General features: G+C 54.2%; 5 protein-coding genes across 5 annotated transcripts; 2 read left to right on the top strand and 3 right to left on the bottom strand.

The window, feature by feature from the left end:
• Positions 1-453: 453 nt before the first annotated feature.
• On the top strand, positions 454-1,605 carry BKA58DRAFT_432569 (Isochorismatase-like protein). The gene is made up of 2 exons (XM_046173137.1): positions 454-1,233; positions 1,277-1,605. The coding sequence occupies exons 1-2, from the start codon at positions 936-938 to the stop codon at positions 1,552-1,554; spliced, it is 576 nt and encodes a 191-aa protein (XP_046020588.1). The 5' UTR covers positions 454-935; the 3' UTR covers positions 1,555-1,605.
• BKA58DRAFT_58679 (Hsp70 protein-domain-containing protein) lies at positions 1,581-5,176 on the bottom strand. Its single transcript, XM_046175579.1, has 2 exons — positions 2,841-5,176; positions 1,581-2,792 (listed from the first exon to the last, which is right to left on the bottom strand). Exons 1-2 carry the CDS (start codon positions 4,871-4,873, stop codon positions 1,715-1,717), a joined length of 3,111 nt encoding a protein of 1,036 aa, XP_046020587.1. The 5' UTR covers positions 4,874-5,176; the 3' UTR covers positions 1,581-1,714.
• Positions 5,164-6,961, bottom strand: BKA58DRAFT_394095 (sideroflexin-5). The gene is made up of 5 exons (XM_046171160.1): positions 6,751-6,961; positions 6,479-6,612; positions 6,331-6,425; positions 5,746-6,277; positions 5,164-5,695 (listed from the first exon to the last, which is right to left on the bottom strand). The coding sequence occupies exons 1-5, from the start codon at positions 6,852-6,854 to the stop codon at positions 5,547-5,549; spliced, it is 1,014 nt and encodes a 337-aa protein (XP_046020586.1). The 5' UTR covers positions 6,855-6,961; the 3' UTR covers positions 5,164-5,546.
• Positions 6,962-6,987: 26 nt separating this feature from the next.
• On the bottom strand, positions 6,988-10,057 carry BKA58DRAFT_432566 (uncharacterized protein). The gene is made up of 2 exons (XM_046173136.1): positions 9,333-10,057; positions 6,988-9,281 (listed from the first exon to the last, which is right to left on the bottom strand). The coding sequence occupies exons 1-2, from the start codon at positions 9,870-9,872 to the stop codon at positions 7,215-7,217; spliced, it is 2,607 nt and encodes an 868-aa protein (XP_046020585.1). The 5' UTR covers positions 9,873-10,057; the 3' UTR covers positions 6,988-7,214.
• Positions 10,058-10,865: 808 nt separating this feature from the next.
• BKA58DRAFT_325398 (pyridoxal phosphate-dependent transferase) lies at positions 10,866-12,892 on the top strand (the record flags this gene model as incomplete). The annotated part of the gene is given in 7 exon segments (XM_046168008.1): positions 10,866-11,040; positions 11,054-11,514; positions 11,633-12,030; positions 12,199-12,499; positions 12,574-12,588; positions 12,636-12,698; positions 12,752-12,892. 7 exon segments carry the CDS (start codon positions 10,866-10,868, stop codon positions 12,890-12,892), a joined length of 1,554 nt encoding a protein of 517 aa, XP_046020584.1.
• Positions 12,893-14,022: the final 1,130 nt, after the last annotated feature.

The raw sequence follows: 14,022 nt of genomic DNA, 5'->3' as shown, positions 1-14,022 counted from the left end.
CCGGTAGTGTTCCCGCCTGCATGCCTTTTTGAGAATCGTCGCCTTTGATAGGATCTGGATCTTCCTTCATGCGAGTACAGCCTCATTCTGCAGCATGTAACATGACTACTCAAAGATAGCCATTACCCCACCACGAGACAGACCGTTGTACGCGCGCATGGCGATGAGCAGAAAATCTTTGAGCCTCTGATTCACGTCTTTGTAAAAAGGTCGGTGTAGGAAGCCGATCGCAAGTGGCACAAGCTCGTCAAAACAAAGAAGGGCTACCAAATCTCACGATATATCGTTGACGCCTTCATCGAACCTTGGAAGATTCTTACCAGCCGCTTCATGTCCACGTATCGCTGTGCTGGCTCTGCGGCGGGGCACAGTGTACCCCTCCTGTTTGAACTAATTTCTCTTCGCTCGTAATTACCACAACGACGATAGCCAGCACATGCTGCATCAACTCACTATTCCCAGTCTGGCATGCTCTGCCCCTCGCTGGCTTGAACTCTGCGTTTCATAGCTCTCGTATCACGCGTATGAGGACGACTTCATCTGCTCAAGCTGGTCAGTGTACAGTCAGCGGACTTGAGAGCTTCAAGCCTTAAGCTTTCAACGTGCTACATGGGCATAACCAAGCAACGTATATCCTCATCTTTACTGCAAGCGGCGTCTAGCATCTCGTTGCTCGACTAGGTAAGACTGTGTAACTTTCCAGCGCCAATCTTGCAGAGACACTGCAAGTAGATTCCACCATTGCACATACCCTTTCGAAGACGACAGATAAACTCACCAACTCCATCGTGCTGCTTTACTTCTCTTATCCTCTCGGAAGTTTTCTGAGTGTTTCGACTCTACCTCCGCCAGTATACTTGCCATGACTCATACACCATACATCCAACCTGTCCAACATCACAATCTCCTAACTCCATCCAAACTCCTCATCCACCATGCCACGTACAGCCCTCTTCGTAGTCGACATCCAAGTCTCCTTAGCTTCAAACAGCTCAACCGAAATACCGGCCGCAGCACGCATCCGCGAAGCCGGAACGAGCATCCTACAACGAGCACGTCAAGCCATTGACACGGCGTGTGAACAGGGAAGAGAACCAGACTTGGAAATTGTGTTTGTGCAGCACGAGGAGGTTGCGGAAAAAGGTGATTTGGTGAGAGGGAGTGAGGCGTGGGAGTTGGTGTTTAAGCCAAGGGAGGGGGATGTGTGGGAGAGGCTTGTAGGGAAGGACGTCCGTGAGTATATTGAGCTCTTTAGATTCCATCTTTAATTGTTTAGGTGATACTTTCGAGTCCAACCCTCAGCTTGCCGCCCGGCTGAAGAACTCGGGTATAGACACGATGGTAGCCTTTGGTATACAAAGTGAATGCTGCGTCCTTTCAACGTGCAGAGGTGCTCTAGCCGCTGGATTTAAAGTCGTCTTGCTGGAAGGTGCGCATTCTACTTACGACGTTGATGGTAAAACTGCAAAAGAGGTTGAAATGGACGTAGAGTTGATGCTCAAGAGCGCAGGCGCTGACGTGGAAGGCTGGAAGGTGTGGAAGCCGGTAGCTTAACATATGTAAGAGTAGGCAAACAGTGTATAAAGAGGCTCGTATCGTTGACTTATCAAATTTGCATTCACGTTGATCATCTAATCACTTTATCGTCTATCACTTCCATCTCCTTCCCCCATCATACGAGCACATCCTCCCCTTCCTCTAGTGTCATCACGATCTACAGCTCATCACTCCCCTCCTCTCTCTTCCCCTTGCCCCCCTGCGCCACCAACCGATCAATAGCAGCCTTAATATCCTCCTCACTAGCATCCTCCCCAATATCCAATTTCTTGAGCAGATTGCCCTTTTCATCCGTCACATCGCCCGTCTTACTCCCCATGTTCTGCAACTTAATGCCTTCAGCGCTGAAGCCCGCCTTCTTTAGCGCCTCTTCCAACTCCGCTTGGCTCGGTGCGTTCTCGCCCTCGGCAGCGGGGTTCTCAGTCTCCGCCGCCTTCGCCGCCTTCTTCGTCTTAGTCTTCTTCGCCTTCTTAGTCTTAGGCTTCGCGGTCTTGGTCTTCGAACTAGATTGGTTCGGTGGCTTGAAATGCTTCATCTTCTTCATCATCATATCCATGACCACATCATCTAGTTTCTTCTTCTCGGCCATGATGTCCTTGACAGTAAACACAGGATCATCTGTGGGACCAAGTTCAGCTTGCTTAGCCTCGTTGTCGTCGAGCCAGACCTGTGCTTTTTGCGCGTGTTCCTGGACGGTCTTGAGGTCGGATTCTGTGTAGATAGTGGGGACTTCGGTGATTTCAGGCGCGGCGGGTGCGTCGGCTTCTTCGTCGAGGTCGTCCATGGGGTCGGTGGAGGGCGAGGCAGAGGCTTCAGCGGACGCCTTGGAGACGGCTTCGCTGCTCTTGGAGCTCTCGGCCGATTGCGTCTTGATCTGGCTGTCGACTAGTTGCTCGACTTCTTTGATGTGGGCGATGGTTTCTTTGAGCTCTTTGATGGCGTCGGGGCGCTTGGCCGCTTCATCCTTGCGCTTCATTACTGGGTTGACGATGTCTTCGAGCTCCTTCAGCTTGCTCTTGAGAGTCTTCTCATCTGCATCGGCACCGCCGGAGTACATCCAGTCTGATGCGGCGCTGAGAGTCTTTTCGAGTGTTTCGCGGACGGCAGAAGTGGAAGCTCCGATGAAAGACTCGTCCTCGAGGTAGTCGCGGGCGCGGTAGGTGAAGGCTTCAAGCGAGTTCAAGACCTCTTCGCGAGTTCGGCGAGACTTGTCCGAGGAATCAAAAGCGGCGAGCCTGTTGACGTTAGTATTTGAACGAATGTTACAAAGTTCGCAAACTCACCTGTCCTGCATCCTCTTCATCTCCTTGCGAGGGAACTTCTTGTAACCCAACTGCTCAACATCATACGTAATCGCCGACCTAACAGTCTTGATCTTCTTCTCTCCAGCCTTCGCAGCGTCAGTGCTCTCAGCACCTGTGGAAGACGAAGAGGACGATGACTTGGAGGACTTGGAGGACGAGGCAGAAGAGGAAGAAGAGCTCTCACCCTCCTTCAACGGCTCCTGATCCTTCTTGCCGCCCATACCAAATAGATTCTTAACACCATCCACAATACCGCCCTTGACCTCCTCGCTCTCAGTCTCGCAGGTAACCCACGCAGACAAGACCTCAGGAGTACCGGTAACAGGGCTGAGCCTAACCTGAACATAATTGTTGAAGCTGTCGCGCTCGCACTTGTTCTCGTTGATCATGTGGGTGACAACCTTAGTCAAGTTACCACTCTGGAAGTGAAGAGTAGGCTCCTTGGACACCTCGCCGTTAGCGCCGGGAACAGCCTGGTACATGGTGAACTCGAACTCGCCCATAAAGTTGAAAGGCAGGTCCTTGGTCGCTCCAAGCTTGGTGTTGGATGTGAAGATCTTCTGGTCGCGCTCCTTAAGGTTGAGCATGTACTGGTAGCCGTGGTTGTAGCCCTGGGTGTCCGAGTCCCGGATCTCCTTAACGCGGAAAGACGGGCTGAGACCAGCGGCCTTGAACGCAGCGCCGAATACGGCAGCCTCGTCGGCGTTCACGTTTGCCCTGATCTTGTTCTTGCCTGCAATTGCTTCGAGACGGGCCTGGACAAAGGGTGTGCGGCTCGCGCCACCGTGGACGATGACAGAGTCGATATCCGCGAAGGTAAGGCCAGCGGCTGCGAGAGCCTGATTGATCGGTTCATCGATACGTTTGGCGTAGTCGGCAGTGAGCTCCTCGAACTTGGTGCGCGAGAGCTTGTACCTGAAATCGACATCCTCGTAGAAGCTCTCAAAGAAAGAGTTAGTCTCCTTGTTAGCGCTGAGCATCTGACGAACCCTCTCCGCCTCCTTGAAGAGCTTCGCAGCGGTACGTCCATGGCCCTTAACCTTGTCGGCGGTGAAAGAAGCGCTTTTTGCAGCTGGGAGCTCAACAAACGTAGCCACCATATCGTCGACGATGAGCGAGTTCATCGCATCGCCTCCAAGCGTCCTGTCCCATCCAGCGCCCATGACCTGAACTTCCTGGATAGTCTTGTTGCGTCTGCCAACATCCTTGACAGACCTGCCCTGGAACTTGAGAACAGTAGCCGACAGAGATCCAGCGCCCATGTCAAACACTAGGTTCATCTCCGGCTTGCCGTCCTTTGTAACGTCGGGGAAAGTCCTGCCCGTAGCATAGTTGAGACCAACAGCCAGACCATCAGAAACAACACTGAGCACCTTGAGACCAGCCAGACGAGCAGCAACCTCAAGTGCGCGCCTCTCGTCCACCGTGTAGAATGACGGAACCGTAAAGACAACGTCCTGGACATCGTAGCCCTTGCCCGCCATCGCCTTTGCGTTCTCCCTGACGTTCTTCAGCTCCATAGCCAGTAGCTCCTCAACTGTGTATGATTTATCTTCAGCGAAGACGCTGCTCACAAAGCTAACCGTGTTGCGCTTGTCCGTTCCTGTGACCTCCAACGCAGGGTATCTCTCCTTGTATGTGCCTACAATATCGCTCTCACTCGACACACCAAGAAGATGTTTCAGATTCGGGTATACATCGCCCGGGAAACGTCCCTGGAGCGCAATCGCATCGCCGCCGTAGAAGCGCTCGGGGAAGGAGCCAGCAGGTAGAGCACCGCTCTTGGAAGGCTTGAAAGCGACGGCTGACGTCTCTTTCCGTTTCGAGTCTTTGGTCAGAACGATTTCAAGGGGAACGCCAGGCTTCACGAGCGCGGCTTTGATGTATTCGGTGCCTAGGTCTACGCCGATGACTGCTGAGGCGGCGGAGGCTGTCGTCGAGAAGAGGAAGAAGAGACCGAGGAGCATGGCTCCCGGTGAGAGGTTGCCTCTCCGGCGTCCGGGCGGCGCCATGATGTGTGGTGTGGTGTGGTGTGGGAAAGTGAAAGGTGTCGTTAACGGCAGGCGTGGAGAGGTTGTGGTGGGATGTGCGTGCTTCGCCGCGGGGAAGAAGTGTGGGAGGTTATACGTTGCAGTAGAAAACCTCGGTAGAAGAGAAGAGAATGATTGGGAATCTATCCCAAGAAGAAAAGCGGTGAACAGGTTGTCGGTCGAAACCGTGGTCCTTTGAGTGGTGAAATGCGTGGGCGGTTTCGTAGTAATGTACTTGGATCGAGCTACCCTGTCCCGAACTTATTTGACACCTGGTCTTTCTACAAAGGACAGTTTGACGTTATAGCATCAACGCAACGTCACATGTAGGGACGATCGTTTGATATAAAGCTTAATTTACTGCTGCCTAGAGCTACTTTTGGATTGAGGACATTTGGTCTTATGTACTTCTCGTGTCGAGTCCTCTGTACGGCTCTCGAGATCCTTTGAGCAATCTGGCCAATCACAGCGTCAGGAAAACCGGCTTCGCCGCAATGCAGCAGCGCGACCATGTCCTCCGCCTACTTGCAGCAATGTTCGACTGCGTCTGATGCCCTGTAGCATGCCATATCTCCCTGAATCAGTTCACTCCACAGTCCAGCTTCCGCTATTCACCTAGACTGACACCGTGTTCTCTTGCCATACTACCGGTCCATCATATCCCACGGTTAAACTCCACCATACCATCCTTGCCACCACGCTGATGAAACTCGGGTTCGAGCGTCTTCGCACTAACAGCCTGGCGTTGCGGGAACGCAGCGAGCGCAAGTGGCAGCGCAAAGATGGACGTTGTGAAAATAAGTCCTGACTGCGCGTTAGCCATCATCCTACGAACACCCTTCACATTGACTCACCCAGATTCACCGGCGTCACCATCCTAGGCCTCTGCTTGAGCCACTCCGTCTTCTGCAGCTTCACCAGCAGGAGAGGCGGCAGCACCATGATAGGCGTCGCATTGAGCACGCGACTCAGCGCCGTCTCTCCCACAGCGAGCGTAGCTGCCTTCTTGCTCTTGCCCAGTGGCTTGACCTCCAAATCTCCCGTGTCTACTCTGCGTCGCTCGGCTTCTGATAGCGCAGGGTACACGTCGATGCCCTGTCTGATCTCCTCACCGCGCATGAGGAACACGTTGAGCGCACCAGCTGTAGCGACAGCCGCGAAGGGCACTAATCGACCAGCGATGACTTTTGCGTTGGGCGACAGGCTCTTGAGGCGGGGTACCAGCGCATTAAGACCGAGTGCGACACCGCACGATGCGCTGACGGCGAGGAGGTAGGATTGGACGATTGTTGACGTAGAGAGCGGGATCGACTTGTTCGCGTTGGAGAAGTTGATTCCGACGTTGACCGACTGGTTCGTGACTTGCCATCCTAGTGTGCCCGCTGTCTGTACATACTTAGCATATCGTCGCATCATCCAAATGTAGACGCTTCTCATACCCCAAGACCCGGTGTAAGCATACCAGCCGTGACAACCAAGTTGGTCAGAACAAAGCACGACATGCGGAAAGGCAGGAAGACTGGCTGGCCCGTGTCTTCACTCTGTCAGCATCTACCCCTCGTCATGCGGCCGCGCCGGTTGTAGTACCTGGGTGTATGGTGGAGTCGATAATTTTCTTTGCGTTCCACAGCTCAGGTGTCATCTCTGGTATCTTGCCCGTCTTGTACGCGGTAACGAGTTTCTTTGCATTTTCGAGGCCGGCCGACGAGGTGAGGAGGGTTCTGTTGCGCGTTGGTTAGCAATGACCATAGAATGACTATAGAGACTTGGACAAGCAGTGGAAAAGCTCAAGGTTGTGGTACTCACCACACCCAGTATCCCCAAAGAAACATCGTCGTCCCACGCGCGCAGTATCTCACCTCGGATCTGATATGTTTGCTGAGTGCTGCACGCGACCCCAGTACGTCCCTAGGTTGTACTGCGAGACTGGCAAGTCGCGATTTCCCGGTAGCGAGGACGTCATATTGATAGATGTGAAGAGCGCGGGTGAAGCAAGTGAAGCTCCAAAGCCCGCGACTTTGCGAAGATGAGTGTTCGTGTGGGTAAATGTGTAGGGCGCGACGATATCGGCGATAATGCGAAGCGGGAACTAGCGACAAGTGCGATAGGCATCATTCATCTAGCATTTCTACATATCAGCCTCTTCTATAATATTACTTGCGCATTTGTGTCACAACAGATGTTTGCGAGCATGGCAAGAACGCTCTAAACTATCCACCTCCAGTAAATGCAACATTACGCGGTATAAACACTGAAACCAAGCGCTTTTATGCATCAAATCCAGCCCGATCCACCCCATAGCCCATCCCTCATTGTCCGTTGCTCATTTCTTCTTCTTACCCTTCTTCCCATTATCACTCGCCGACGTCCCCAGAATAGCATCGAAAGTCTTATTAGGATCATGATTGCTCGCCGGCCTCAAACTCGGACTCCCCATAGGCATCGGCGGCGCAACACCAGGCGGCAGCGGCAACGCCTCCAACCCCAAATTCATAACGCTTTCCCGCCTTCGATCCGGACTCTGACTCCTCGCACGGGCAGCCGCTCCAGGATCAAGAAGACCGGGCGGCGGCGGTAACGGACTCGCGTTCGCATTAAGTTCTTGCATCGCGGCATTAAGTAGTGTGTCGTCTGCAGCCCACTGCTGAGCTTTCTTCCAGCAGTGCGACCGGCGGAATGTGCCTTCGACGCCGTGCTCGACTACGTCGGTGGGTAAGGACACGACTTGCGCGCCGCCTGCGACGCCGAACCAGGTTCGCGATCGTGTTGTGTCTTCCCGGGCCCATGGGACGCCGCTTCGTGGGACCTCGCATAGGAAGTATTCTACACCTTCGGTGAAGCGCACGCCGGGTGCGTCGACGACTAACATGGGTAGGGATTGGATTACGGCGTATAGGAAGAGCCATTGTCCTGATCGCATGTCCCACATGTCGTCCATGTTGGAGCCGGTGGCTTGTTTGAATTCGAATTGGCTGAATGCTTCTAGGAAGGGTGTTTGCTGCTCGGCATCGGCGTTGTGCGATTGCTTCAGTAGCTTGGCGACCTCGTCCTTGTGTAGCTTCTTTCCGCGTGCTTTTGCGTCTTTCTTCGCATCGCCTGTCTTCGCGTTCTGTGAGATGGGGTAGAGTGGTAGATCGAAAGGAATCGGTGGCGCGACGGGTGGTGTGCTGCGGTCGTATTCGCTCAGAACCTTCCTCAGCGCACGTGCGACAACGGATTCGATGTCTGTTCCTTCGTCTTCTGCGATAAAGCCGTCCGCAGTACGGTTTGTCAAGTTCTTCCTATCCACGAGGAGATCATATAGACTAGCCATGTCGCGATAGATCTCTAGTAAGACCAGTCGGTTAAGACCACTTGTAGTCAGGTTGTTCTTCTTCGACTTGGCCTTTGGTAGCCATGAACCGTACTTGTGCCTGTAGTAGTCCATGACGAAAGACTTGATAGTCATAAAGGCGGACCTCCACTTCTTGAAACTGATGACCTTGCCCTCGCTTGCCATGGCGCTGTTCATGATGCCAGAGAAGATGTGCGGAAACTCAAAGTCCTTGAGCTTTAGGTTGATGGTTTGCTCGCGGTTGTCAAGATCCATAGCAGCTCGGGCAAGTCGCGTCGCACTCTTGGGGCTGATCATGCCAAATTTGGGCGAGTCCAGTTCTTTGATGCTGTCGTACTTTCCAGCAGCGTGGACGAAACCCTCCGTGTATAGGGACATGGATCGCAACTTTTCTCCCAGCACGATGGCTTCTATGGTCTTCTCACGGCTGTGGCGGACGTCTGCGAGGGTCAACTCATCAACATAGCAGTCAAAGCTCGACGCAGCGACCTCGCCAAAGGTAGAACCGTCGACGTTGGAGAAGGCATAGTGTGACAGTATGTCTCCGATTCGCAGGAAGATGTCAAATATGTCCGAGTGGCGCTCCGTAGCGACCAGGGACTGTCCGATGAGGAAGGCGAAGAAGTTGCGGTAGGTGACCAATGTGTCGGTATCGTTTGCGGTGAGTCGGGGCTCGTGAGGGGTGATGGCAGCGTCTGAGCTGAGCGAGATGGGCATGTACAGATGCTTCTCCGTGTACTCGTCCTCCAGGGCGTCGCTGAGAGCTCTGGACCCCTTGGATATGGATTCATCCGAGCTTCCTATCTGGCTCTGGTCGGGCGATGCAGTCCGCGACTGTTCGCCATATGGATCCCGTGACACGCGTCGCGATGTGCGGTCGGCCAGGTCGAGCGGGGGCACGTTTGCGTCGCTGTAGAGGCTACCATGTACGAGGCGGGTGAGCAGATGCGATGCTCCGTATACGGACGAGTCGATGCGGAAGGAAGGGCCCTTGTCAGAGGTGCGGGGGAAGAGGTAGACAAACGTGTCTCCAGCGTCGTCCCAGAGTTCAGGGACCTTTCATCTTGTCAGCGTTGGTATGATATCCTGAGAATAGCCGCAGACTACCTTTTCGCCGTTCAGCAGGAACGTCAGGTTGTATGGCACCTTGCCCTTGTGTCCGACGATCCATGCCAGCGGGCTCGCATTGCCTTGTGGTGCCCCAGACGCAGCGTCTACTCCCTCAATGCCGCCGGGTGGGCCGCCAAAGAGACCGCTCTTCCTGCGCAGCTTCTTCAGTTTGCCCTCGGATGGATCCAAGCTCGGCGTTCCGGGTCGGCTACTCGCTGGTGACGATGCGCGCGACGGCACCTCCAGCGGCGGCGGTGGCTCGAGGGGCTCAAGATCGACAGGCACGACTGGCTGGATGGTGGGGTTGGAGAGAGACACCGCGCGTGGTGACTGGGCGGCGGGTGGAGGGTATTCGGGCGTGAGGTGTGTCGCCGAAGAGAGGCGGTTGCGCACTTTGGTCAAGCGGCTGCTGGACTCTGACGACGCGGGTGTTGGGCTCAACTTCGCATTATTCGTAGACCCTGACGGCTCGGACGACCCCGACGATCCAAACAAACTCGACAGCCGGCGAGCGGACTTCTTCTTGTCTCCCAGCATGGCGAGGCGATCTAGTTGTTGTCTATGCGGCGCGGGAGGAGCAAGAGTTGGGGTATCGTGAAGCGTAGGAAAATATACTATGCGCGCAGCAACATGGGTTTGACACAACAGCAAACACGAGCACCACACATGCAGGGCCCCGAGCACCGGTCAGTTAGTATATGGCGAAAGGGACTGAAAAGCTTAGTGAAGGGACTAGGTGTTTAGGTGATCTATATTTGAGCTGTCGCAGATCCGCAGTGTCGTAACCAAACCATGCTAGTGCACGAGTAACGTCAAAGGTTGGGTGGCCACAACGTGGGTCGTTCTCTGCATCTGTCATTGGCTTTGCTCTTCAGCCTTGGGGTGCATTTACACCTTGGAATGCCCGACCGGCCACTCAGCGGCCGCTTTGACGTCCAAAAGACCCTTTGCCAGTGCTGGCTGTGACCTGCAGCACCTGCGCCTCATGCTGCGGGCAAGACCCACCTCATCCACGGAAGCTGGAAGCGGACCCTTGCGCAGCCGTGTCGTGCCAGAGACGACTGTTTCGAGTCCTGTCCTTCAAACGTGTAACGGTCGATGAATACTGTGCGATACTGCCACCGGTGAATTTGTTTAGCTGCAGCTGACATGTCGTGTTTTCGTGACCATTTGCAGCATCGGTAGGACTATTGACAGCGCCGGCCGCATCGATGAGGTCTTTAGCGAGCGGATGACGTACCACCTCTAATCGATAGCGTCCACCCGAGGCCTCGCGGCTGTCATACACACGTGCTGGAGGCGCGCCTTACGTTGGTATGAGCATGGCAATGACAAACCGCATGCACGCTTCATTCAATTGCTGCCAACAGACTCATCTCCGAACTTCGCATCTGATATAATCGCGGCACTCTCACGTTATTACTGCTGGCCTGAGTCCACTCCGCCCCATACCTGCGCACCAGCCACTTCGGTACGCAGCCGTGTTCCGACGCCGCCACGGCTTCATCAGCATCCAATACAGAATCCAATATGGGCGGCGGCCAAACTATCGCGGACCAGATACTCAAGACGTTCGCCCTACCGGACGTCGTCGGCTCCAAGACTAGCTCCAAGAAGCTGATCAATCTGCTGAGAGGGCACGTGCCCCTGCCATTCATGCAAACCCGCTACACTTTTGGGGCATTACGCGGCCCAATAAGACACTGTTCAGCCTAGAGTAATCGCTAACAGCACCAGATGGCCAAATCTGTCTTTACTTCCAACGCATCTGCTCGACAAAGCAACCCATAATGTCCTCCAGAAGAAGACCATTGCGTACCCGGCCATGTGCTATGGTCCCGATTCAGGTGACCCGCGGCTGAAGAACAATATTGCGCAATGGCTCACGACATTCTATAAGCCCGCGGACCCGGTATCCGAAGACCGCATGTGCATCTCTGGTGGGGCTTCCCAGAATCTAGCTTGTCTGCTTCAGGACTTTACAGATCCGGTGTATACGCGGAATGTGTGGATCGTCGCTCCGGCGTATATGCTTGCTTTCCGTATATTCGAGGATGCTGGGTTTCACAAAAAGCTGAGGGCCGTGCCTGAGGATGAGGAGGGTATTGATATGGCGTATTTGAGGAGTCAGATTAAGCTGAGTGAGGAGAAGGCGAGATCTGAGAACAATGATGAGCCGGTAAGTCGCTGTGAATCTTCCGCAGTCTGAGCTGTTGTTGGAATTTACCAAGATGCTGTTAATGGCAATATACATACCTGGGTAGATATCGCCGTATGCCTACTAACAATATGGCCAGCAATTCAAACCTCCAAGGCCTTCGAATAAGATCTACAAACATGTCATCTACGCGGTTCCAGGCTTCTCCAATCCTAGCTCCAAGACTATGAGTCTAAAGCGTAGAGAGGAGTTGGTACGTCTGGCGCGAGAGTATGATGCTCTTATCATTACAGACGACGTATATGACTTCCTGCAATGGCCGTCAAGTCTCAGTCCTAGTACGCTGTCTATCGAGAAAGCTGGTTTGCCCCGGATCGTCGACATCGACAGATACCTAGACGGCGGCGCCGAAAGACATGGCGCAGATGGCTTCGGCAATGCAGTCTCGAATGGATCATTCTCCAAGATCTTCGGCCCTGGCTTGCGTACGGGATGGTGTGAAGGAACGCCTAAGATGGCGTATGGTGTTTCGCAAACGTAAGCATATATCCTGACCATCTCGTCATCTGTCTCTGTCGCCATGTGCTATCACTCATACCACATCTGAAATACCCGAGATCGAAACCATTACGCCCAGATCGATCTGAGGTTATGATGCCACAACGATGTCTCGCTTTATCCAGCATGAAAGCTAACGTGTTCCAGCGGATCAAGCCGTTCGGGCGGAGCACCCAGCCAGCTGACCGCCTGCTTCGTGGCCGAGACACTGGAAACAGGCGAGCTCCAACGCTACGTGTACGACAGACTCCAGCCTACCTACGGTTACCGGTACCGCCGAATGGTGGAAGCCATCAACCAACATCTCATCCCTCTGGGCGTTCGCATCCCCCAAACCGATCGCGAGGTTGTTGGCGGCTACTTCATCTGGCTGACGTTGCCATCGCCGCTAAGAGGCGCAGTGGTAGCACAACGCGCAAAGGAAGAAGAGAATCTCGCCGTCGCACAGGTGAGTACAGGCCACGATTACGACCACATCCCGAGTCCAGACTATGGGTAAAGCTAACCACGACGCTTGTGTAGGGCGAAATGTTCGAAGTGAGTATGCTGCTCTGCAGCCATGCACGCACAGCTGACAGATGCAGGTACCCGGCGACACCGGCCACGAGGGCACGTCATTCAGCAACGACATCAGGGTTTGTTTTGCGGTCAGTACGTACTTCTAGATTGGATCTCCGAACCGATACTAATCCACTGCTAGTGGGAAGAAGAAGACATGCTTGCCGAGGGCATAGAAAGACTCGCCGCAGTCATTAACCGCATGCTAAATGAGGAGGCCAATGGAGGACAGTCAACTCATCGTGCGGCTGCCCAAGAAGAAGACGCGAAGAATCTGTGGTGATTGAGCGGAGGGAAGGAAAGGCGAATGGGATGTGTGATCACTACATCGGATCCCTTCAGCCTCAATCTAGATCACGCAGAAACTTCCACGACTGTAAGGACTATGTCATGTGATTCTGGTCTTGCACAACGCTATTCGTCGAGATGCGGTAATAGAGGTTGCGTTAAGCATGAGGGATCTGCGAGGCCAGCCGCGGGCTTGCTCTAGATAGACGGATGGGGTTTCGTCGAAACATCCCCAGGCCCCACAAAAACATCCTGAAGGAAATGAAAAGCATTATATCCGGTGCCAGGTGGCGGCGCGAAACACAGTGACCGTTGGGTATGCAGCCTTAGGCGGCGATGGAGCACAGCATAGCGTAGATGTTATGTCTTGCGTTGGTGCAAAAGAAACTTTCGGAACCCGTCACGTCCAGGATAGCGATCGGGGTGGTGTTCGGTTCGAGCTTTTTTGTCCGCAAGGCTTGTGCTGTGTTGCGCACAACGCTCATGAATGACACTATCTGCTATATGTCTGTGTATTATCGGCATGTGGAGGCAGCATGTCTATGATGCGCGTGCCGAGGCGAAGTCGTGGTCGAGTACAATGCAGTCCACCACACCTTGGCATGACTCTCAAGCGCCTCTTGGATGGAGCCCGGCGCATCGCAGTGTATCCACGATCTCCTGCCGGGCCGTCGCGTCGAATTGCAAGAAAGTCAAGCGTGGCGTTGACGCGCTGGCAAATGCTTTGTCTGCGCGGCGGGCGAGCGAGGGCCTGTCGATGGCCTGGCGTTTCAGCGCCGTCTCACATCCGGCCATCGGTTGTGGCGCTACCAACCACATCCCTGATTTCCCTTCAGGAACAAACGCTCGCCTCGCCGCCTTCTAACCTTCTCATCCACTCACTGGCCATCGTCTCCCGCTTGTTTCACGCGGAGAAAGCGATACAACGGGTACAGTCTTGTGGGCCTGGCTAGTGGAGACCCTAGGTAATTTTGGACGCACGCGACGGCGGCAGGGTCACAGGCACGCAACCACGACTCGGCACTTGACTGCGGGCGTGGAATGCGGCTTCAAAACATGGCCGCAAGCGGTCGTCAGGAGGCAAGGGAGGAGGATGGTCCCCTTTGTGAATCAGGGAGTGCGAAA

This window comes from Alternaria rosae (assembly GCF_020736505.1).
Source record: "Alternaria rosae strain MPI-PUGE-AT-0040 chromosome Unknown BKA58scaffold_12, whole genome shotgun sequence".
Classification (NCBI taxonomy): Eukaryota; Fungi; Ascomycota; class Dothideomycetes; order Pleosporales; family Pleosporaceae; genus Alternaria; species Alternaria rosae.
This window is presented reverse-complemented; position numbering and strand designations above follow the sequence as displayed.